The sequence below is a fragment of the Schistocerca americana genome, unplaced genomic scaffold (assembly GCF_021461395.2).
Source record: "Schistocerca americana isolate TAMUIC-IGC-003095 unplaced genomic scaffold, iqSchAmer2.1 HiC_scaffold_15, whole genome shotgun sequence".
Classification (NCBI taxonomy): Eukaryota; Metazoa; Arthropoda; class Insecta; order Orthoptera; family Acrididae; genus Schistocerca; species Schistocerca americana.
The window spans coordinates 7,836,051-7,862,378 of NW_025725583.1; the positions used below are offsets into that span (position 1 = coordinate 7,836,051).

General features: G+C 41.0%; 1 protein-coding gene across 1 annotated transcript in view; it reads left to right on the forward strand.

The window, feature by feature from the left end:
* Positions 1 to 1,267: 1,267 nt before the first annotated feature.
* LOC124569471 (autophagy protein 5-like) overlaps positions 1,268 to 26,328 on the forward strand; it is a 109,079-nt gene continuing 84,018 nt past the window's right edge. The window contains exon 1 of the mRNA XM_047131084.1: positions 1,268 to 1,494. Within this exon, the coding sequence (XP_046987040.1) occupies positions 1,339 to 1,494 (156 nt within the window). The 5' untranslated portion in view covers positions 1,268 to 1,338. The remainder of the gene's footprint in view (positions 1,495 to 26,328) is intronic.

The following is a 26,328-nucleotide window of genomic DNA, read 5'->3' on the forward strand; positions in this document are numbered from 1 at the left end:
ATCCTGCCTCGGGCATGGATGTGTGTGATGTCTTTAGATTAGTTAGGTTTAAGTAGTTCTAAGTTCTCGGGGACTGATGACCACAGATGTTAAGTCCCATAGTGCTCAGAGCCATTTGAACCATTTTGAATTTGATTAAATATCTAGGCGTAACGTTGCAAAGCGATTTGAAATGAAACGAGCACGTAAGAGTGTTAGGAGGGAAGGAGAATGTTTGACTTCGATTTATTGGGAGAATTTTAGGAAAGTGTGGCTCATCTATGAAGGAGACTGCTTATAGAACACAAGCACAACCCACTCTTGACTACTGCTCTTTGGGAGCCCCACAAAATCAGAATAAGGAAAGACATCGAAACAATTCAGATGCGAGTAACTAGGTTTGTTACCGATATGTTCAATCAGTACTCGAGTATTACGGAGATACTTCGTGAACTCAAATGGGAATATCTGGAGGGAAGATGATGTTATTTTCGCGATACACTGTTGAGAAGATTTACGGAACCGGCATCTGAAGCTGACTACGGAAAGATTCTGCCACCGTCAACGTAGTCCTGAGTAAGGACTACTAAGATAAGAGAAATTAGGGCACGTACGGAGGCATTTAGATAGTCATATTTTCCTCCATTATTTGCGGCGTACCGGGAAAGGAGTTGACTAATAGTGCTACAAGATTCCCTCCGCCCTGCATCATACAGGGGCTTGCGGAATATGTATGTGGATGTAGATGAAATAACGTGAAAAACAACTGTTTTTGTCTCAATCAATAGACGTGACTTTTTTGCTGTTAAAACAAAATTGTGGAAGAACACGCATGGCGCATCGTACCTCTACGGTATGTTGACTGCTGATGCTGATGTTAACAGATGTCCCCCTTCCGCCTACTGCTCCGCCCATTAGCACAAAGCAAATCAATATGTTTCCCATAAATGATCCTTTTTCATACAGTTTCTTTGACGGTTTGTGTGAATGCCGCCAATCGGTCGAAATGTTTTCGCGTTTCGTTCCATTCCGTGACGTCCAGTGTTAATCGACTTTTGCATGTTTAGTCGATGCTATATGAAATAAATTACGTTTATATGTAGAGCATTAAAGAATGAACAGGAGTTTTAACTTTTAATGCAACTTACCTCTCTAATATTTCTGTTCTCCTCTAAGCCACTGAAAACATTGTCTGTTTTGATTCCATGAGCTCGTATCAACAGTCGTTCAAAGATCTTCCTTTCGGAAGCTGACGGCTGCGATATTGCATCTCTATGTTTATGTTACAGCTAGTCTGTTGTGCGTTACGGTTATGTTTAGTTGTAGATTAGTTAGTTGTGTGTAGCATTACTGTTGCAAATGGCGAATGATAGAGAAATACTGAGAGAGATTTGGAATGGGCGGATACCGACGTGTTTTCATTTAAATTCAGAAGAAGTGCATGACGTTCAGGTTCCTGATCCAGTGTACCTGATGATTCCTAGGTTAAGCTATTTCCCATTGGTGACAGATAAGGTGAGTTTCGACATACATTCTGAAAAACAAAAAACTCCTGAAACTGATTTGATTCTCGTTTTCTTATGTAAGATTTTATTTAAAGTACTGATCATGAACAGTTCAATTTTGTGGGAAGTTTTATATTCATACTGTGTAGCATTCATGTTCACACCATAGTGTCAGGAGATGGTTTTCTACCCAAACTTTTGAGTGAATATTTTTAACATTATCTGGGTCGTACCAGAAGACAAAATGATTTGCATTGTAGCACTGTCAGTACATCTCGTATAGTACGATAGAGCGAGAGGGAGATGGAGGACTGACTGATATATCGTTCTCTGTACGCCTCTGGCCACAGGAAATAGTTACCATCCACCTGTGTTATGGAGATAAAAATAAAATTTAGTTTTCAGGGCAGGTCAGTCGAGCGCCCTGTCTCTATAGTCATGAACGTGGCTTGAGTACACGTCTCAAACGTTTATTTCAAGCTTACATTGCGTGCATATTGCCACTATTGCGGCAAAAAAGCATGTCAGCTAGGAAAAGTGTATGTGGAATGGGCATACAACGCAGCGATAACATTCGAACTTTCAGCTAATAAAACAAGGTACAAAACATTGAAAATATGCCCTTTCTGTGGTTATTAACACTTAATCCTGTCACCTGATGGTTACTGCTTACAGATTATTATATGAAGCTAACTTGAGAAGAATGTAATTTGTGCAGCTGTCCAATACCTCTTATTGATATCAAGATAAATGTTGTTCATAGGTTTGTGTTGCAATATGATGATGCACAAGCATAATCAACAAAATGGAATGGCCTAAGGTATATGCTGTCGTGAAATTGATTGTGTACATGCAGGGACAATTAAGCTTGCTGTGTTTAGTTTTGAAAACCCTCCTCACACCCTTGAAGATCTCAGGATGGCCGACATACCAAAGAAGACCCAAATGTTTTAAAATGCATGGGGGGGGGGGGGGGGGTGGGAAGGAGAGGAACACAATATTATTACTCACCAGCATATAATGAGTTCACAGGTATGAAAAACAGACAACTTTCAAATAGGATGCTTTTAGTTTGGTTAATGTTTTGATTTATTTAACAGTAAAGTTCCTTTTAATTTCTCAAGATCTATTATTTCATTCCTTACTCCAAATGTGTCTAAGTTTGCATGTTTGTAGGTGTGGAGATTGTGCAAAACAATTTTTGAGCAGTTGATTTCATCCTGTAATGTAATGATGATTGGTGTGTTACATCACACATGTCGAGAAAGGACAGAACACTGGCAATACTTCCCTTTCATCTATATTGGTTTTTTTGGGTGTAGTTTGTGCTGTCTCAGACCGACCTGTCCCATAGTCTCAGAGGTTTCATTTAAGTTGAAGGCTAACAGTTGGGATGTCAGTTGGTGAAGCCAATGAATGTGAATATGAAATCTTAGATGTGGTGACATACTGATCTGTAATATGCCTGAGGACTAAGTTAGTGGAAGGTGGCAATTTGGTTGTGAGGTGCTGAAGTCGTATCGAACGCTTCGGCTAATCTGCTCAGTTTGCCATAATAGATGACATGAATTGGAGGGAGTGAAGCAGATGTTCATGGGCTAAAGACCAAGATGTTAGTCAAACCAGTAGTCCTGTAACACTTCCTGTTCATCATTTGCTCTGATGATCTCACAGGTTTCCTTAGTTAATGGTCCTGTGAAGCTAAAGTTATAATGTGCACAGTAGACGTTGGATGGAGCAATATTGCTTGTGTGCGCTATGTAAATACTTTATGTGCAATGACTCTAGACTCCTTTATAACAGACTTAGTGCAGACTTGTGGAAGTTAAATGTTTTTGCACAGTAATACTCTTATCATTAATTGATAAATTGAATGCTTAAAATGTGTAGTTGTGAAGGATAGATGAGTTAATACTGACTGCCAGCTTTATGAGTGATATAGTGATTTTGGCAACGTTTTTTTAAATGAAAAGAGTGACAGGCTGATATTATGTCTTGCCTGAGGCCTAGAAAAATATATTAAATTTGTGGTTTACTACTGGAAGTTTATAATTCCACAACATGGAAGTTGATTACTTTTAGTAACTGGTGAATTTGAACTTTTATTCAGTGAAGAGATATTAGTGAAAAATGTGCTATGTAAATTGATGTTTGCTGTTGTAAATCTATGAAGAACAAAGAATTTTTAATCACCTCTGACAGCAGAGGTGAACATAACTGAGTCACATGACAACCAAAACTTTTGCAGTCTGATGCTCCTTTATTTGATTTCTCACTTCTTCAGGTTCAAGCCAAGGAAACTGCACAATGTCATGCAAAAGCCTTACACTTCTTTCCATATTTTGTAATCATGCTCCAGTTGTGCCTGGCCCCAAGCATTTGTATTTTTTATTTTGCTCTGTGTATCCATCTCATCCTTTGTCTCCCCATGAGTCTTTCACAGTTTTGTGTGTCCCTAGTAATCTTTTGCTGTCATTTTTCATTCCAAGCTTTCCTTGGATTATTTTTATGGACAACTCTACACTCTTGGACTGCTTTTACAGGCCCTCTGGCTCTGAATTGTGAAGAACTCTCCAATCCTTGAAATTAGCTTTCATAGTCCATGGATTTTTCCAAGAACCACCCTCACAAAAAAGAGAAGATGCTTCAGTTTTCACACTGTTATGCTCAGTCTGAAATTTGTAAAGAAAAACAAAGAACGTTAATACCTTGTGTGCTCCTTTGATGCAGTCAGTGTGTTCAGTGGTGTTTTGAGAGTATAGAAGTGTCTATTACCCAGCTGCAGTATGACTTCTATATCTTTCACATGGTGTAGTTTATGTTTTTCTGAAATATTTGAATTCCTTGACCCACATATATTTGTTAACATCCACTTGTAACTTTTTGTTCTCTACTCTTGGCTTTCTGTCACAATGTGGAAGGCATTTATTTTCAGCCCAGATTTCATTGCTACTGTTTGTACAGTTTCCATAATATTTTCCATTTCTTTTGTGTGTGTGACACAAACATAATATTGTCTGCAAAAAATTAATGTGGAGGGTTTTTCCTTCAAATTGACACCAATATAGTTTTGCTTGTAATTTCTCATGTGATTTTTCTCAAGTGCTAGATGAAAACAGACTGCTGCTAGCCCTGTGTCCTGTCTCAAGCTTTTTACAACTTTTAAGTTAGCGGTAACTTTATAAATGTTTGTTTCCTCCTTAGTATTTGATCACCTCCCCCATGCTAAAAAAAAGTGCTTGAGTTTAACAGGAATGCCAAACTTAGTGTTTTGATTAATGTTGTCTTGTGGGTACTAAAGTATAATAAATCTTCTTGAAGTCCACAAAACTATATTGTTTTCTCAGTTGTTTTAGTGTATTATTTCCCCAGTGCTTTTTCAGGACAAAGGTGATGTCTGTTGTGAACTTAGATTACTGGAATCCCCCTTGCTCTTCACCTAATGTCTGTTGCAGAAGGTTTTATACAAGCTGATAGGTATACACAAAAGACTTTGTCTATAACTTTTGTTTAATAGTGTTAAACCTCCACACTTATTTACTACCATCTTGTCCTTCTTTGTAGGCAAAGCATGGGCAAAAGTGACTTTCCACTCTTCTGACAGTGTCTGCTCTTTCGACATCTGATCTAAAAGTCTGTGGGTCTTTGAGACGGGTATTTTCCCTCAATCTTAAGCAGATTGGCTAATATTCCTTCTTCCTCATCACTTATTTTTCCTTAACAGAATTATTGCTTTTCTCATTTAGATAAGACTGGAAATGGGACAGTCAGGATCAACACTTGTGAGCTCATGAAAGATTGATAAGGTTTTTCATTATATTTGGACCATCTTATTGCTATCTCTGATTTGCTAGTCAGCATTGTTCTATTTATGTATAGCAGAAATTGATTTTACTTGGTCTGTCTTCAAACAATTCAGTTTCTGCTTGCAGAATGTAATTGCTGTTTCTGTGAAAGTCTTCTAGTAACTCTTTACCAAAGCTATAATATACCTTTTTCATACTCTTATTGAGAATCCAACAGTTTCAAGTAAGGAACTTTAGACCTATTTGAAAATTCATGCAGATATCTTTGAATAAAGGTGTTACTGTTTTTCAGATACTTCATTTTTATTACTGTAGTAGGGAAGTTGTGATAGAACGTAAATACTTTAGGAGTAAAGGAGACCACTCAGGGAAAGGCCCAATATGAGAGTCCTGGTACTTGCCCCCACAGTATTTCTTTTCATATAGTAAGTAATATGTGTATCAAGTTTGGTTGAAATCAGTGTAGTGCTTTAGAAGGAGCTTTTTACCCCTGGATTTGCCTGCACATGCATATGTCACACACATTTGTATCTCTGGTGAATTTTGGCTTCTGGTTTCATTTTCCCGCAGTTCAATATTTAAGACAACACATCTCCTGAATTGTGTGTCGTACAATGATATATAATTTTACATATACATCCAGTGGTATATGTGGGGACTGCCTTGAAATGTGTTACGAATTGAGTTATTACTGAAGAAGTAATAAATTAAAAAGTCGTGTGTAATGTAGCAGTTTTACCACATGAACAATGGAAATGTTGTAAATGACAAACTTTTTTCCCCCTTCATCAAATTACTGGGGACGTGATTGAGTATAAGTCTTGTGAAGTTTGTTGCCAGTTACTAAGTGCTGTCATTCTCAAATAGTGGATGAATGTAGTCTGGCTGTTTGTGCTTTGTGAGCTACACTCCTTTTTCATCCCTACTACTTTGAGAAGTAGATGGTTCTTACCCCCACAGTAATTCATTCCAGACAGTAAGTCATATTTGTACCAAGTGTGGGTGGAACTGATCCAGTGTTTTAGGAGGAGATGTGGAACACACATTAATAAATACATCTGCTTTTATTATATGTATGGATTCACATTTATTTTTCCCCCAGAATGGTTTTGTCTTATTTCTTTGTAGTGCAGATGTGGGGAATTGGCAAAATCCATCTAGTCTCCTCAGAGAATGTTATTAACAAAAGCTCTCGTGTTTCAATGATACTATGGCTGTATTGATGGAGACAAAGTTTGTCTTCTGGATGAATGTCACAGATCCCTAAGAAAATGAAGGTTACTGCAACAATGGTTGTGCTCATGTTGTTCTTTAGTCTTCATTCTGAATATTAGTTTTCAGTAATATTTATTTTCTGTTCTCTAATTTCTTGCCTTATTCCTTTTAATTCATTATACTTTGTTCTAGATCTTCATTGTGATTTGTGGCTACTGTCTGTAATAGACCACCATGTCAAAGTGTACAGCCTACACATCAGTTGTACAGTGTGTTAATGGCAAGTGCTCCATTTTCTGAAGGACCTGTATGTGTTTTGTCTCTTTGCCTATCCACGGTATCTTTAAACATTTGATGATTATGCATTGTAAAAAGTGTCATTTCTTTTTGTGTCTGTCTGTCTCTGTCTCTCTCTCCCTCCCCCCTTCCCCCCCGCCCAGCTTCAGATGTCCATGTTTAACATTTGTAAAAGAAAAAAAATCTCTTTTTCTCATATTGATCTTATTTGAGGTGAAGAGGAATGTCTTGGTCTTAAGAGCTTTTAAGACTTGTCTGTTGTTACCGTGCTTCTTAGAGGGGCAAAATCTCTACATAGGCCATATGATGATGGTCGGAAACTATATCAACTCTTTTACCATGTCTGTTCTCTGTGTGAAACATTCTTTACATCTAGTGTGTCATGCATGGAATTGGCCCATTATTTATTATGTATTTTTGGGTGTGTTTGGTCTCTCAGCAGAGCATTGCACATCATTGTGTGACCACCATCATAGTTTTTCCATTGCCTGCCCCAAATGGTGACGTGTTTCAGACTTTAATTAATTAATTAATTAATTTACTTGAACATGTGTGGGGCTGTGTCGAACCCTTATTGCTGTTACTGAACTGCATTTGCATTGTTAAATTTGCAGCACTACTGCAAAATAGTTCTCTTATTCTGGAAACTTGTTTTGTCTGTGTCCAGGTGGCAGTAACAACTTTGCAGTTGTTGACATAGTTATAGACTGCACACTTAGTTTGGATTTAAAAAATGATGATGGGTGAATGCAGTTTAATGGCACAATAGCACAGTATTCCCCATCAGATTTTTGTTTTGCAGCTTTATGTTTTTCTTTTGCTGTATTTCTTTTTATTGTAAGTGTGCTTTCGACACTTTCCAAAGAACTGTGTGTCGATGTTCTAATGTATAACAACTCACTATGGCTACATTGGCAAAAGTTCAGTGCCATTTATAGTTGGTGATGATCATCACGGCTATCCATTTGGTGCATTCCGTTCAAATGTGAGTTCAAACATCTCCTCAGGGATTACAGAAGTGTTCGATTCCACCCATCTGCTTTGACCCATGACGTCATCAATGTGGCAGTTATGACCATTCTCCAATATGACTCCTATGACGTCACTAGATAAACATGACAACAAACATGAAAATAAATATAAATACGACAGTAACGTCTACCTCCAAAAATATAATCATAGTTACGGGACAACTGCAGGAAATTGGAGTTTTAGGGGACAAGCTAAATATAAACATAAAAAATGCATGTCATGATCTCAAACAATGCCGGGAAAAAAAAGAAAAAACACAAAATTACTACATTCCGCTGCACCTACAAAAATCCACAGGAATCGGACACTTCCCTTGACCTATATAGCTCAACCGGAACTATTGATACCGGAAAACCAACACATAAAGCAATAAAAACTGGAATCGGACACTTGCCTTAACCTATATAGGTCAACCACAGCTGACAATACCAGAACACAGCTACAACAAAAATTGGAATTTAACATTTCCTTCGATCTATATAGGTCAACCACAGCTGAAGATACCAGAATACACACACATAGCTATAATGACAAAAACTGGAATTGAGCATTTCTTTTGACTTATATAGGTCAAACACAGCTGACGATACCAAAACACACACACACCTACAATGACAAAAATTTGAATTGAACATTTGCCTTGACCTATATAGGTCAACCACAGTTGATGATACCAAAAAACAAACACCTACAAACTTCAAACACACACAAAACATTACAACTTGTAAACAATAGACCCAAAAAAATTACTAGGTACTAGCAATAAATTCCAGTGCTACACACTAGGTTGGCCAGCCCAATCTCTCTCTCTCTCTCTCTCTCTCTCTCTCTCTCTCTCTCTCTCTCTCTCTCTCTCTCTCTCACACACACACACACACACACACACACACACACACAAGAAAAAACTCCCAAACCACCCACAACCTACCAACACCAACCCCCTCCCCACTTCACCCCCACGCCAAAAAATCAAAACACCGCCAACAAATAAAAAACACACAACAAATGAAACACAGTCACCCATTACAACTCAAAAACAGCTGCAACAGAAAAGGCCCTCTCCAACATAATCATAAAACAACCACGCCGCCCCCCCCCCAACCCACCCACCTAAACCCACAACGCTCCCCCTCCCTTCTTCCCCCCTGCCCCCCCCCCCCCCCCCACACACACACATACCAAACCCACTCAACAAACCACCCTCGGCCTGCACATCTTACTCGCTGCCCTCAGAAAAATGCAATAATGCCCAGGGACGCTCTTCCACCAACAATGCTCATGTAAGTGAGAGTGCAGGTTAAAAGAGCGCCTCTTCCCCCTCCCTATGACTGATTTAACTGCCCCCCCCCCCCCAAAACCCCTGTATTGTATTACTACATGCCCCTGTTTCGTAATTTTTAAACTCTAAACTACGGCTTACAACAACATAGCCCATCTTCCCCAAATCCTTGTATGACGAAAAAGAATCTGCAACTACAGTAGTCCTTTCTTCAATATATTCTTCAATCAACCCCACCAATTCTCTCTTAGTATACCCCTCCAAAACACTGAAAACACCGTCAGCATACCCACCTCCGGAAGTAACAGGCCCACCACTTGCTGCTCCCATACTTCCTCTTCCAAAACTGTGGCTGGTCTATCTCAACCACCTCCCCCAACCCACCCAACTTACCGCTGTACCTCACATACTCAGAACACACCTCCTTACAAAACGAAAACCAATCTAACGCCATCCTCTCACTCACTCCAATCTTATGTGCACAAAAACTAATAGACGATCTATCAAAAAAATAGTAAGTAATCAGAACACTCTCTGTCATGGTGAACCTAGATTTCTCGAACCAGGTACTGTGTCTAATGGAACACCAAAGGTTGTCCTTCAGACACCGCCACATGTATCCGTCCCTGGTCTGAGATGTCGGAACTCATGCCAACCTCATATTCTCTCGGCAGACGCTGTACCTCACAACTTCTGCTATTAACCCAAACATCTCCAGGCACTTAATCATGGACATCATGTTCTCCCCCATCTCTGCCCGCAACATCGCGCTGTTGAACTTGATTGTCATATCCATACCACACCACAAACAGAAAACCAATAACACCTATGGAAAACACAAACACATAAACAAAAAAGTTAATTGATAACTCACTGAAAACAATTTCAATCCTTAAGTCGCGGACACTGCCAACAACTCCGCTCTACCAACACCAAAGCTTAAATGAATCCAATGCGCCGCATAACACTCGGAAAACACACACACACACACACACACACACACACACACAGGGGGTCCACAACTCTTTTTTGGATACGTGCTTAGCGACTCTTTTTCCTTACCTCTTCTCTTCTTTCCTTTCCTTTTCTTTGTTCCTCCCTTTCTCTTCCCCCCCCCCCCTGTGCATGTCTGAAGGCTGACCCATGCATTCCCATGTGTAGCCGGTGATGGGGTAATGCGTAATTCCCTGCCCCGAGTAGACAGGTAGGACACGTACGTACCCCCTGGTAACAGCCAGGCCCAGGGAGGGGTGATTACCCGAGCTGATACCTTCGGAAAGTGCCGATTGGTCCCTCCGTCCACTTCTTGGGAGGTGTAACCTGAGGTATGAAAAATCACCTAAGACGGGAGTGCCCTCAGAGAGGGCCCCCACAAGGAAGGAGCGCGCCATTGGAGATACCAGTAATCATGGGGGATATTTCCGCAATGGTTTCCTCATCATCTACTATGTCTGCTCGCAACCGAAAGTTAAATGAGTCTCAGCCACGGACAATTCTTCCTTCGTTGCCGCAGTTCCTTGTTTCTCGGTCGGACGAAGGTCAAGACTTCTCCACAGTCATCCCTTTCATTATTCAGAAAGGTGTCGACGCCATTGCAGGTCCTGCAAAGTCTTCTTCCCAATTACGAAATGGCACCTTGGTGTTAGAAACAGTCAGTGCCCTCCAGGCACAAAAATTGTTGCATACTTCACTGCTACACACCTTCCCTGTCTGGGTGGAAGCGCACCGCACTTTGAATTCATTATGTGGAGTCGCTTACACACGCTCCCTCGACGGATTGTCCAACGAGGAAATTCAAACCTACCTGTGTGACCAGGGCGTAACGGCTGTTCATAGTCATGAAAAGGGTTGACAAGATCATCATTCCAACCCGTACTGTCTTCTTGACATTTGACGGAGTTCAACTTCCTTCAAACATAAAAGCGGGCTATGAGATAATTTCCGTTCGCCCTTACGTCCCAAACCCTACACGTTGCTATCGCTGTCAGCAGTTCAATCATACCAGCCAGTCATGTTCCAATCCGGCCAAATGTGTTACGTGTGGCAAGGATGCCCATGAGGGTGCTTGTCCACCTCCATCCCCTCATTGCATCAACTGTATGGGTGACCACGCTGCTTCCGCTAGAGATTGCCCCATTTTTAAAAATGAACGGCTCATTCAGGAAATAAGAGCGAAGGAAAAGGTGTCGACCTTTGCTGCTCAAAAGTTATTCACCAGTCGAAAGTCCACTGTTCCTCATGCAGGTAAATACAGCACTGTCCTTGCCTCTCCTCGGCCAACAAAGTGATCTCACCTTTAGTGCCACAGTCGTCAGATCGGCCAGCGCAAAAATCGCCCGTTCAACCTGCCCACTCTCCATACTCACTCTATGGCTCACCCTTCATCGGGTTCTGCTAAATCCCGAGCTCCAAAATGAGACACCCAGACTTCCATAAAAGAGCCTACTTGTGATGATTTTTTACATATCCCAAATTCACAACCATCGATTCCTCCTCCATCTCAACGTCCTGTTTCCAAGAAGGCTAATAAGAAACCTAGTTCCTCTCCTTCTCCGCCACGGTGTGTCTCATCTACAGCACCACCTGGCGGTAACCACCCTCAGCCGTCTTCTGTGTCGCCGAGGTGCACTGCTGGTGGCCGATCAACCAGCCGATCGCTGGTGGCAGGAGCTGCTCCCGAACAACCTATGGATCAGGATCTTCTGCCTTCGGCTGAATGCCGTTCCACACTGTCGGTCGCCTGCTCTGAGCAGTCGTTGAGTTGAGGGCAACCTTGGTCGCATTCTTCCCTTTTCTGTCCACCCTATGTCCATTATCCATTGGAATAACTGCGGCATTCGAGCCAATCGGGATGAATTGTCGATCCTCTTATGGTCCTACTCGCCGGTCATCTTCTATCTTCAGGAAACAAAGCTGCGTTTCCACGATCGCTTTGGTTTCTTCCATTTTCAGTCAGTCCGATTTGATCTCCCCTCTGTTGAAGGCACTCCAGCACATGCAGGACTCAATGATTCTTCTCCATGATACTCTCCATTATCACCCAATCCCCTTAAACAGTTCCTTCCAAGCTGTCGCTGTCTGTCTTTCCCTTTCTGGATACACATTCTCTCTTTGTACTGTATACATTCCTTCGTCCACATCAATGGCGAGAGCTGATCTCCTTCATCTTCTTGGTCAGCTTCCAGCCCCCTATTTGCTTGTTGGGGACTTCAATGCCCACCACCCGCTTTGGGAATCTCCGTGTCCTTGTCAGCTCCGGCTCACTATTGATAGATGTCTCCCACCAAGCGGATCTTGTTTGCCTCACTGGGGACCCTACATTTTTGTCTGCCTCCACGACAAATTTCTCTCATTTGGACCTTTCGGTCGGTACTGTTCCGCTAGCTCGGCGCTTTGAATGGTTCGCTCTTGCTGATACACTCTCGAATGACCACTTTCCATGTGTCCTTAGATTGCAGCCACAACTGCCATATATGCGCCCGAGACGCTGGAAGTTTACCCAAGTTGATTGGACACTTTTTTCGTCTCTAGCAACATTCGATGACCGTCACTTTCCTAGCGTCGACGATGAGGTCACTTATATTAAAGAAGTTATTCTTACAGCTGCGGAACGTTCAATACCTCACACCTCCGATATGCCCCGGCGCCCCCCAGTTCCTTGGTGGAACGAGGCATGCCGTGGCGCAATACGTGAGCGGCGATGTGCTCTTCGCGTTTTCCGGCACCATCTTACTTTGGCCAACTGTATCCCCTATAAGCAGTTCAGTGCACGATGCCGTCGCGTCATCTGCTATAGCAAGAAGGCAAGCTGGGACTTCCTTACTAGCTCATTTAACGCCTTCACTCCCTCCTCGGAAGTTTGGAGTCGAATTAGACGATTATCTGGCGCGCCAAGTTTCTCCCCGGTCTCTGGGCTCACTGTCGTGCATGATACATTAGTGGACCCCGTTGCAATTTCTAACTCATTGGGTCAACACTTTGCTGAGATTTCGAGCTCTTCAAATAACCCGACGTGCAGCGGAAGTGCAATCTCTTGCTTTCTCCTCTCAAAATCGCAAAAGCTATAATACTGTTTTCTCCATGCGCGAAGTCCAACACGCGCTTTCTTCTTCTCGCTCTTCCGCCCCAGGACCGGATGGTATCCACATCCAAATGTTGCTGCATGTATCATACCATAGTCTGCGTTACCTCCTTCGCCTTCATAATCGAATTTTGACCGACAGTACTTTTCCCAGAAGATGGCAGGAAGCTATCGTTGTCCCTGTTCCGAAACCTGGAAAGGACAAAAATCTCCCCTCTAGCTATCGCCTCATTTCTCTCACGAGTAGTGTATGTAAGGTTTTGGAGCGTGTGGTGAATTGCCGTTTAGCCTGGTGGCTGGAGTCCCGAAGTCTTTTAACACCTGCCCAATGCGGTTTCCGAAAGCATTGTTCTGCAGTTGACCATCTTGTTGCTCTCTCCACTTACATCATGAACAATTTTCTCAGGAAATGCCAAACAGTAGCAATATTTTTTGATCTGGAGAGAGTATACGATACCTGTTGGAGGACAGGCATCCTCCGCACACTGTTCTCTTGGGGCTTTCGAGGTCGGCTGCCCCTTTTTCTTCGTGAATTTATGGCAGAGCGCACATTTAGAGTGCGGGTGAACACCACTCTCTCCCGTACTTTCTCCCAAGTAAACGGGGTACCCCAGGGCTCCGTGCTAAGTGTTGTACTGTTTGCCATTGCCATAAATCCGATTATGGATTGTCTCCTTCCTGATGTCTCGGGCTCCCTCTTTGTGGACGATTTTGCGATCTACTACAGCTCTCAATGGACCAGCCTTCTTGAACGATGTCTTCAAGGATGTCTCGATCACCTCCACTCTTGGAGCATTGAAACCGGCATCCGCTTTTCTCCCAGTAAGACCGTTTGTGTTAATTTTTGGTGTCGTACAGAGTTTCTTCCGCCTCCCCTACATCTAAGCCCTGTCAACCTCCTGTTCGTGGATGTCGCTAAATTCTTGGGTCTTATGTTTGACACAAAACTGTGCTGGTCCTCCCACGTTTCCTGTCTCTTAGCTTGCTGTCTGTGATCCTTCAACACCCTCCGTGTCCTGAATGCTACCTCCTGGGGAGCGGACCGAGTGGTCCTTCTCCGCCTCTATCGGGCCTTAGTGCACTTGAAATTGGACTATGGAAGCATAGTTTACTCCTCTGCTCGGCCGTCTATTCTTCGGTGTCTCGACTCTGCCCACCACTGTGGATTACGTTTAGTGTCTGGAGCTTTTTACACCAGCCCTGTGGAATGCCTGTATGCTGAGACTGCTGAACCTCCACTGTCCAATCGGCGAGCTGTCCTTCTGAGTCGCTATGCTAGCCATCTGTCTTCCATGCCTGCTAATCCGGCCTATGACATTTCTTTCGACGGCTCCTTGGATTTAGGGTATGCAGGCCGCCCTTCCTCCCTACTACCACCGGGAGTCCGCTTCCGTCCACTGCTACATTCTCTTTCCTTCCACTTTGCTAAGACTTTCTTGACAACTTGGGGTACAGCACCGCCTTGGCTCCGGTCATGGACCTGCCTGCTCTGTGACCTTTGTCAGTTTCCCAAGGATGGTACCCCTTCTCTTGTTTATGGTCGGTCATTTGCTGCTCTATGGGCACAAATGAAGGATGCTACATTTATTTACACTGATGGCTCAGAAACATTGTTTGGTGTTGGGAGTGCCTATATTGTTGGCGACACCCCAAATCGATTTCGGCTTCCCGACCAGTGTTCGGTTTTTACTGCGGAGTTTTATGCTGCTCTCCAGGCTGTCAAATACATCCGCCGCCATCAGTGGATACAGTATGTTATCTGTGCAGATTCGCTCAGCTCTCTTCTCAGTCTCCAAGCTCTCTACCCTGTCCACCCTCTGGTCCACTGGATTCAGGACTGCCTCCACTTGCTTCACTTGGGGGGCATCTCTGTGGTGTCCCTCTGGATCCCAGGACATGTTGGTATATGTGTAAATGAGGGCCGATATAGCGGCCAAGGCTGCAGTCTCTCTTCAGCCTGCTATTCCCATAATTCCCTTCGCCGATCTACAGAGTGTTTTATGTCATCGTGTTGCTCTTTTATGGCACGCACATTGGTCGACGCTTCCCAATAATAAATTGCGGGACGTGAAAGCTCTTCCCTGTGCTTGGACCTCTTCCTCCCGAACTCGTCGTCGGGAGGAGGTAATTTTAACTAGACTCCGGATAGGGCACTGTCTTTTTAACCGTCGACATCTTTTATGTGGCGATCCTCCCCCACTCTGTCCCCACTGCTCTCAACTGTGGACGGTGAGACACCTTTTACTTGAGTGCCCCTATTTTACTCTCATTACATGCCCGCCTACAGCTGTCGCCTGATATATTTTCCATTTTAGCAGATGACACGCGCTCAGCCTTTAGCGTTCTCGAGTTTATTAGTGCCAGTGAGATGACGTCAGTCATTTGAAGCTCTTTTTGGGGACAAACAACCCCCCTTCTATAGTGGTTTTTAAAGCTTTCCTTCTGTTTTTAGTTTCCTCACTTTTTTGAGTTTTGCTCCCATTGCTGCTGGTTTCCAGTTTCGTTTTTTTTACCTTTTCTTAAGTCACAGACCGGGTGTTAATGACCGTAGCAGTTTTGTGCCAAAAAATAAAAAAATAATTAAAAAAAAATAAACAACCCAACCAGAGGGCACCATCAAACACAACAAGATGACATATACAAACACAACCACCTCATAAACTAAACTCCTTGCCATAATGACATCACACGCCCTTACATCATGGGTCAGATCAGACATTTCCATTGACCCCAACATATCACTAACAAGTTGGTTTGTAGAATGAAGCCTTTTTCACAGACATACTATCTTCCTGCTGTCTTCATTTATATTGAGTATCTTTCATTCCTGTCTGATATTTTGCAGCCATCCTGATCAAGAATTTCATTACAACTCTTTTGATAGCTCTTTGGTTCATCGTGTTTAGAGGAACAGAATAGGCACTGAATCTCCATTCTTGTTTTGTCATAAGTGTTGTGTTTATGGGCAATGCACAAGTCAAAATTTAAGTAATTTCTCGGTTCTTCATATTGATCGTGGGTTATCAAAAATCCCAAATAATTAAATGGGCTAACCTGTTCAGCAAAGACTGAAGATTGTAGTTTGATTGTGAGTTGTTGAAGCCAACAATAACAGTCGGTTTTTTAACACTTTGTGCATTGTGTGATAGTGTCTATGTTCCTTCTCAAAATCACTACTTTCTCAGTATGGATGGTATTTACAATTTTTTATATGATTACAGGAATTAAAACCAAGAACATTCCTGCCATAAAAACTCATAATTTTGCAAGATTCCTGAACTTTCATAATTAAAATATGTGTGATTGCATGAGATCAGTCACCATACTTATTGATAGCATTGTTAGTCAAAACTGACTGTATTGTGTTTCATTACTTCCCTCTTGAATGTGATAACAGCAGTTAAATACAAAAATTTGAAAAGGTACATGAGCTGTGTGAGGGGAATGGGAATGCATATCTATCACAAAAAAACATTGATTATTCCATTTTAGTTGCTGCTATAGTTGCTGTATCTGTCACAAGATGATTTACTGTGAGTACCAGCATTTACAATGGAAGCACAGTATTTGGTGCAGGCACACAAGATTGAAGGACATTATAAGAAAAAAGAATTTGCAATTTTTATTGAATTAATGAATTTGCCCATATTAATGAAAAATATCTGGTTTGCTTTGCCTACATACATTGCCTACATACATTTTTCTCCAGCTTTTGGAACTCAGCAGGTTAACTTACTTCCACCTGCTAGCACTATTTACCACTGGTCAATAATGGGTCTTGAGGTGGTGAGGACAAGGTGGCAGGAACTCATATTGTGGCAGCTACAAAGGACCTGTCCACACCAGACTTTTTCACTATAGTGTCCAGAATAGAAATTTTGTACAGAATCTTCCCATCAGAAATGCCAGAGAAAATTTCCTGGGCAATGTCTAAAGGTAAAGTCTTGAGTGTGTTAAAGAAGTGCTGTATAATCATTTCCATCATGTCCAGCACATCTCTCTCGCTGATGTATTATACAATGATTAACAAACTTCCAACAGTGACTACAGAAATTTTTGTTTTAAAGAATTTCCAAATGACTCTTTCGGTGGCATTTGGTTAAAGTTAACATGTTTTCTTCATCGAAGTTTGGTCTCCTATTCACCATTTTGGAAATAGCTCAAAGGCTCACGAATTATTGCTTTAATTTTATCCACCATTTGAAGGAAGAGAGGTCATAATTGAAAATTTGGCTAGCTAAAATATGAATTAATCTCTCTCTCTCTCTCTCTCCGCTTTTGCACTATCAGTGTTGTAATATCATTAATGATTTTGTCTTAAAGGTGGACTCTGTGCTTTGGTGACAGTTTTCATTATGCTTTTGTTGCAGAAATTCTAAGATGCCGCAAAAGCGTAATGAGAACTATGTTAAATTATTTATTGCATTTGTCTTTATTTTCTCTTGCAAATGAAGCGTTTCTCTGAAAATAATGTTACTTGCACTGCAGCACCCATTGTTTTAAGGTTCTTGGTACAATAAGTACTTTGTATTACTCTCGCAATTGGAACAAAAACCTCATTACTTCATTATCTAAGTGAATCAGGCAATACCAAGATGCACTTGGAAGTTGGAGCACGGACAACCCCTTGTAAAGTTTTACATGCTGTCACAACCACACTTACAATGTTAAACAAAATACATAAGGGTCATTCCATGTCAGGGGGGGGAGGGGGGGCAGGGATTCCCATTCGACCATCTCCAAATCTAATGAAATTTTGTTTGAAGGTTCTGTATTGCCTTTGATAGTTATGTACCAAATTTCAGTTCAGTATCTTAAGTAGTTGAATTTTTAGGGACTTTTGAAGAGAGGCTACTCACCTTTGCATCATGTACAAAGTGCAAATGTGCCAAGTCTGCTAGGCTTTTTTAAAAGTTCTAGCAAACATTTGGTCATTTGCTTTAATATACATAGACAACTTTTTATGCTGAATTACACCGTGGCAAAAATTAGGAATTTAGCCACACCTAAATATAGATACAGCTCTCTAAAGTGGCTAAAATATTCATCGTGCTATTCTGAGAACCAAAGTTTGACCAACCAGTACTAGTTTTCATATGAACCCATCACACCAAAACTTCAGGGGGTTATTCCTACCATATGATGTCTTTATATGGATCAAATTTAATTAACATTGGATGCCTAGATGAAAAGATATGCTTCTGCACAGTTGGCCAAAATTTTCTATGAACAAATTTTAGGGTATTTTTGGGGAGTAATATGTCAACTGTGTCATGTTCAATTCTGTTTTGTAGCCATAACTGGAAAGAGCACACTGAAAGCTTTCAAAGTTGTATTGTTTAATTTCTGAATCTTGCATTTTGATGTGGAAGAATATGTTTCAAAAGTTATTACTTTAGCACTTAGAGAAGATTGAAAAATGAAATATTCTTTACATTAAGTTCCATAATTAATTTTTTTGTTCAATTGTATGATCAGTTCCAAACATTAATTTAACACATGCCATAAACACAACTGTAATACACAACACAGCAAATTTCCAAAACAAAAATGCTAAAAAGTCAGTTTCATTTTTGGTTAAACAGTTCTATGATTTTATCAAGGACATATTGTGGATAACTATTGTCTTCCTGATGATCACGTTGATGGTGCTTCTGAAGTCATGAAAATATGTTGCTCAGGAATTTAGCAGGTGTTTTTAGCAGGTGGCCAATGGAAGGAATGAGCAGAACCATGTGAGTGCATAAAACTGCTGAGGACATTTCGTTGTTCATGTGTAACTTCACACACATTTCCAACCCACCAAAAATTGTCATACACACATGCAACATTGTAAACATGCAATTGGGATTGTTGGAATTTCTTTATCTGTGTTGAAGGCATTAACTGGGAATGCTGTAACATCATTGGAAACTCTCATTTACTGTGAGCTGATTGCAACTAATTGGCTTAAATTGATGATTTTCTCTTGATCCAGAAATTGTCTCCCCTGGCAAACCTTGTTTCTAGATCAGGCTGAATTTTTTCCGTTTCTTCTTTTGGCACATAAAAAACTTTATGCCTGGAATGCTAGCATCACAGAATTTGAACAAATCATATGGGGTCAATAGTTGGTTATCTAGGTGTCTCTGCAGACTAACTTGGGCAGTTAGTGTTCTTGCTGTTCCCCCAAAACCATCACAGGGCAATTTATTGTGGCTTGTTCCAAAAAATTTCCATTCGGCAAGTGATGCCAAAATCCTTTTTGTGCAGACATAAATTGATGAAATTTTTGAGATTCTTAAATTGAGCAGCTGAACCACCACTAAAGCAATAAATGTTCATAATGTTTTCAGTCTTTGTCTTTAAATATGCTATTAACTTTATTTGAAAGGCATTGATAGCAATGGTATCGTGATGGAGATAGTTGCTGATAATACAAATGCTAACACTGACATTCTTTGCCACTAAAATAGACAACAAATAGATGTAATGTGGCATGATAATTCACCCAATGAAATTCTTGCACAGCACCTTGAACAACAAAGGAATAATTCTATAATTCTCAGCAGAATCCATCAGTATAACTAATTCATTTTCTGCAAGATTTCCTTTTAGCTGTTTAAGGTATGAACTTTAGTGTTGTGACACAAAGGGATGGCTCCTTACAATGGTAATTTTCAGAATCAGTGCCTCCATGACATCTTCAATAGTTCTGATGTGTCTCCAATTTGTGGCTATCAGTATGGATCAAATGCTTTTATTTCATTGTTTCTTCAGAGTCATAGTCAAGAGAAGCCTCTAGTTGCATTTTTCGTGGGCATTCCTCACAACGTTTCAGCCTACAGTCTTTTGATTCCAAACCGTATATAGGTTTTTCATCAAATCCTTGTAATCGTCTTGGATTGATGTTGCTGAAGCCAACATTAATTTGACATTTTGATGAATTGCACAAACAGATACTGAATGTGATCCACAAGTACCAACTGTAGTACACCATTTTGGCCTAAGCTCAAACAACTTTGAGAAGCTCAATTGATTTCCATATTACTTGCAATAAGCAATGAACATTTCTTTCAGATTAAAGAGAAGCAGACATTTCTGCTTGTGAATCTTTCCCTATTTATTCTTACTGCAACACAATCCTTTTTGCCTGGGCATAAATGAGAAAAATCTTCGAAAAAATTGAGGAAATTTTGTTTTACTTCATCATTGAGCTTTTTCTCTTTTTGGTTTGCAAGATTTTGCCAAAATCCCATCTTCCATCTTTAGTGTCCTAGTCTTCTTCACCATTTTAGTTGAAACAGCAAATTCTTTAGCCATATTTTCAATAGTTTAGCTATTTAGGGCCAGGGCCAAAATTTGAACTTTACAGTAATTGCTTGAAATCTGAAACTTAATTAAGTTATTCAATTAAGAGGTCCATATCTTTACATTTTTGGCACTCTTCCATTTGTATTTGAGCAATATCTACTTGGCTCACACCAGCTGCCATGGCAATTACCTTAGTAATGCTGTTTTGGGCTTTCAGAACTTTGTGCTTTTGTATCCCATTGAATCCCTTTTGCTGATCCATTGATGCTTTAATGGTGACTCTTCAAGTTATGATAATGAAGTATTAGCACTAAAGCTAGCATCATCATCATCTTTGTCTTCAGTGGATGGTGATTCTTATTTATCCTGGTGGGGTGATTCCTTTTGGCCCACTTCGTATCTACATTTGGTACAAATTTTCTGACCAGGTTTAAAAACTTCATTAGTAACTTCAACCTATCAGACATTGCAATGGGTACTGGTATTAAAGCCTTCTTGGTTATGTGTTTTCTTCTACCAAATGAGTTGCAGCTAGTCCTCTGCAGTAATTGAAATTTTGTCAGCAACAGGGCATTATGGTATGAACAAATTTGAGCATCTTCAATAAAATCAACTCAGACCTACATTGTAGATGCTCCTTGTCCATTGGTGACATTTCATTGACTGGTTGTAGTTTACTTTTTAACATAATAGAATGGTGATTACTTATGACAGTCAGCTCCATCTGATCCACTAAAGTAGCAGGTTGTAAGGGTCTCTTGGTTCATTTTATACAATAGTTTATTAACCTATAACAAGCAATTTTGAAAGCTCATGATTATTGTGGTTAGAAGCACAATGTAGGATGCTGTTACACACGGTAAAATCTCGCAGTTTTTGTAAATTACTTGTGACTGATTCAGTCTTGTTTGTGTATAAAATATACAAATTAGGCTATCAAAACATATTGTTTTAGTATTTACCTTCAGCTACAACAATGATTACTGATTATTCAAACACTCAGAACTCAAACACGAAGATTGTACAATGTCAACACCAAAGATAACACTGCACAGAAGACTGCCACTGGGAAAACTGCCAATAATGAAAGCAACAGGTGATTCGGCACTGTATCACTGATGTGAGGATAGAGCCTTGAAAAACTATTGCTGCTTTATAATGCCTGTGGAAACTGAGTCACAATGCAGATATGCGCCACCATGCAATGTAGAGTTAAAACGTTCTGACGTAACATAGCTTTCCATTACCATCTTCTAGATTTTATAGTCTTAAGAGCATTTTCTGAGGTTTTATTATATTTGTATTCTATACAATAAATAATGTAAACACTTCTTATTAGCACAGTTACATTCCCTAAACCACAGGCATATCTTATACTATTAAGACACTACAATCATGCATATTTTGATTTACAAGTTCAAATTTTATTAACTTTTGTATCCATTGATAATCCATTTTCTTTACTTTTGATAGGCATTTTTATTCATCAAGATGCAAGATCCAGAAATTAAACAATATACCTCTGAAAGCTTAAAGCGTGCTCTTTCCAGCTGTGGCTAGAAAAAGAGGATTGAGCGTGACACAGTTAAGATATTGTCCCCCCAAAAATACCCTAAAATTTGTTCATAGAAAATTTTGACCAGCTGTGCAGATGCATATCTTTTCATCTAGGCATCCAATGTTAATTAAATTTGATTGATCCATTTATAGGCATCGAAGGTAGGAATAGCCCCCCCCCCCCCCCTGAAGTTTTGGTGTGATTGGTTCATATGAAAAATAGTACTGGTTGGTCAAACCTTGGCTCTCAGAATAGTGCGATGAATTGTTTAGCCACTTTAGAGAGCTGTATCTATATTTAGGTGTGGCTAAATCCTTAATTTTTTCCATGGTGTGTTTCAGCATAAAAAATTGTCTGTGTATATTAAAGCAAATGACCAAATGTTTGCTAGAATTTTTAAAAAAGCCTAGCAGACTTGACACATTTGCACTTTGTACATGATGTGAAGGCGAGTAGCCTCTTTTTAAAAGCCCCTAAAAATTCACCCACTGAAGATACTGAACTGGAATTTGATATACAACCATCAAAGGCAATATAGAACGTTCATATAAAATTTTATTAGATTTGGAGAGGGTCAAGTGGGGACACTTTTTAATATTGGTCCCTTTGATGTGAAATGTCCCATAATTGACATTATAGGTTTGATGGAGTTGAAATTTTCTCTTGAAATGAACATTTACAATGAATTCTTTCCTTAAAATATTTCCTTTTATGTCCTGCTGATCTGCTGTCAGTTTGTGACAGGCAGTTACCAGTGACCTTCTGCATCTCTTTTTAAGAGGCATGCGGATCTAGTGGTTTTCACTTTCCATATAGTAACTGAATACTTTTTCAAAAAATTTACACTTCGTTACAGCAAGATTGTTTTTTTCGTTGACTGGTAAGATGGAAGTAAAAAATGCCATTAGGTCCTATTTCCGGTGAAGTGATATGCCATGACACTCCTCATCATGGCTAGGGGTGTGAATCCCCAAAGGCGACCAGTATAAGCATGGACTGAAAAAAGGCCAGTGTAAACTATCTCCTCCTTCATGACACTGTGAGGAAGTTATGGCAGTATCTTGTTCTGTTGTTGAGAAACTGGAAGTTGGATGAATCTCACTGACGATCAGTGGCAGGAGAATGCTGAAGGCAAATACAAACTGCCACATTAAAGGTCCTTAAGGATATCTCAAACTCTGTGGCCAGAATGGAAAGGGAGAAGGGAATAAATCACACCACTGATAATTGGAATCGGAGCCCATGACTCAGCAGGGAAGACACTACTGCAAGGCTACACAAGTTATCAGGCAGTAAAATCCTCACAATACTAAATGTAATAAAAAAAATTGAAAATCGCGACATTCAATGTGAAACTCTGTTCAGAAGTTGTAAAAGTGGAGAATTGGAAGAAATCATGAAACATACTGAACTAGATCTGCTTAGGTGTATTGGAAACTGGGTGGTAATACGTGGTCTCTAGTGGTGGAGCAAATGTTCTCAGGGGTAAATGGAAGAACAAATGTGATTAATACCTACCATATTGATGATTGACTACTGATGGTAAAGCCAAAGGCTTCTTCCATGGATAACAAGTTTACTTCCCAATGGCAGAACAATTTCTATGAGTAACAAAGAAAAATGATGTTATAATAATGGGAGACTTTTAATTCCTTTGTGGGCAGCCACAACAATCCAAAAAGGGTTGGCAAATTTGGTTTGGAAAACATGAATAGCAGAGGTGAAAGACTATTAGAATTCTGTTAGTACTATGAAATGGTCCAAACAAACACGTGGCTCAGAATTTGAAATAGAAAAAGCACCTAGCAAGCACTAGGATATAATGCTAGATACAAAATAAACTCTATTCTAGTCGAACAAAGATAAGAAACCAAATAAAATCCAATCATTGTCATCATGCTTTTGACTTACATAGTTATCATGTAATAGTTACAGTAAAGTGCAGTATTATGTTTAAAAAACCATCAAAGTACAAATGAGACTAAGTCAAGTAAGTAATTGCGAAGTATTAAGACACCACTGAGTAATTTCAAGTGGAACAAATACTAACAAAGAGATAGAGGGGCTGGCCAGTACTTACCTCAGCTCAGTACAGCCGATAGATACACATAAAACAGAACTGAAAATTTACATTCCTAGCTTTCGGAACTTTGTTCCTTCATCAGGGAGGAGAGAGGGGAAAAAAGGGAAGAAGGGAAAGTGGATTCAGTTACTCACAACCCAGGTTATGAAGCAACAGGGAAAGGTAAACAGGGAGGGTAGCAAGGATGGAGGCATGGTTGTCAGAGGGAAGCCAAAGATATTCTACTGTAAGTACTGTGCCAGCTTCAAACCAAAGAGGATGCATACAGAAGTAAAGAGGTATATAGTATAAAGATAAACACAACTATGTAGGATGAAAAGATGCGTGAATGGCTAAAGAGGAAAGGGAAAGAGGAGAAGACTGAAGAGTGAATGGGAGTGAGGTTGTTCAACGTAGGTTCAGTCCAGGGGGATGGCGGGATGAAAGGATGTGTTGGAGTGCAAGTTCCCATCTCCGCAGTTCAGAGGGACTGGTGTTGGGTGGGAGAAGCCAAATGGCACATACGGTGTAGCAGGTGCCTAGGTCCCTAGAATTATGCTGGAGGGCATGCTCCGCTACTGGGTATTGGGCATCTCCTAGGCGGACAGTTCGTCTGTGTCCGTTCATGCGCTCAGCCAGTTTGATTGTTGTCATGCTGATGTAAAAGGCTGTGCAGTGCAGGCATGTCAGTTGATAAATGACATGTGTAGTTTCACACGTAGCCCTGCCTTGAATTGTGTATGTTTTACCAGTAGCGGGGCTGGAGTAGGTGGTTGTGGGGGGATGCATGGGGCAGGTTTTGCAGCGGGGTCGGTTACAGGGGTAGGAACCGCTGGGTAGAGAAGGTAGTCTGGGAATATTGTAGGGTTTAACAAGGATGTTACGGAGGTTAGGGGGGCGACGAAAGGCAACTCTGGGTGGTGTGGGGAGAATTTTGTCAAGGGATGATCTCATTTCAGGGGTTGACTTGAGAAAGTCATATCCCTGGCGGAGTAATTTGTTGATGTTTTCGAGGCCAGGATAATATTCGGTGACAAGGGGGATGCTTCTGTGTGGTCTGGGGGTAGAAACATTGTTGTTGGACGGGGACGAATGTATTGCTCAGGAAATCTGTTTGTGGACAAGGTCTGCAGGATAGTTGCGGGAGAGGAAAGCACTGGTCAGGTTATTGGTGTAGTTGTTGAGGGATTCGTCACTGGAGCAGATACGTTTGCCACGAATACCTAGGCTGTAGGGAAGGGAGCGTTTGATGTGGAAAGGATGGCAGCTATCAAAGTGAAGGTACTGTTGTTTGTTTGTGGGTTTGATATGGACAGAGGTGTGGATGTGAGCTTCAACAAGATGAAGGTCAACATCCAGGAAGGTGGCTTGGGTTTTGGAGAAGGACCAGGTGAAATTCAGATTCTAAAAGGAGTTGAAGTTATGGGAGTGTTTCTTCACCACGAGTCCAGACCACAAAGATGTCATCTATAAACCTATACCAGGCCAGGGGAAGCAGCTGTTGGGTCTTCAGGAACGCCTCCTCCATGCGGCCCATGAAGAGGTTGGCATAGGAGGGAGCCACCCTGGTTCCCATGGCCGTTCCCCTGATTTGTTTGTAGGTCTGGCCTTCAAAAGTGAAGTAATTATGGGTGAGGATGAAGTTGGTAAGTGTGATAAGGAACGAGGTTTTTGGAAGATCTTCGGGTGGGCGTTGGGAGAGGTAGTGCTCAAGGGCAGAGAGACCATGCGTATGTGGGGTGTTTGTGTAAAGGGATGTAGCATCTATGGTGACAAGAAAGGTTTCAGGTGGGAGAGGAGTGGGAATGGATTTGAGGCGTTCTAGGAAGTGGTTTGTGTCTTTGATGTAGGATGGGAGTCTGCGGGTGATAGGTTGTAGGTGCTGGTCTACCAGAGCTGAGATACGTTCGGTTGGGGATTTGAAGCCTGCTATAATGGGACGGCCAGGATGGTTCTCTTTGTGGATTTTGGGTAATAGGTAGAAGGTAGGGGTACGTGGCTCAGGTGGAGTGAGTAAGTCTATGGAAGCCGTTGTGAGGCCTTGTGAGGGACCTTGGATTTTTAGGATTTTTTGCCGCTCAGTCTGGATGGAGGGAATGGGATCCTGGGTAACAGCTTTGTAGGTTGAGGTGTCAGAGAGTTGACGCAGTCCTTCTGCCACATACTCCACACGGTCAAGTACGACAGTTGTGGAGCCTTTATCCGCCGGGAGGATGACAAT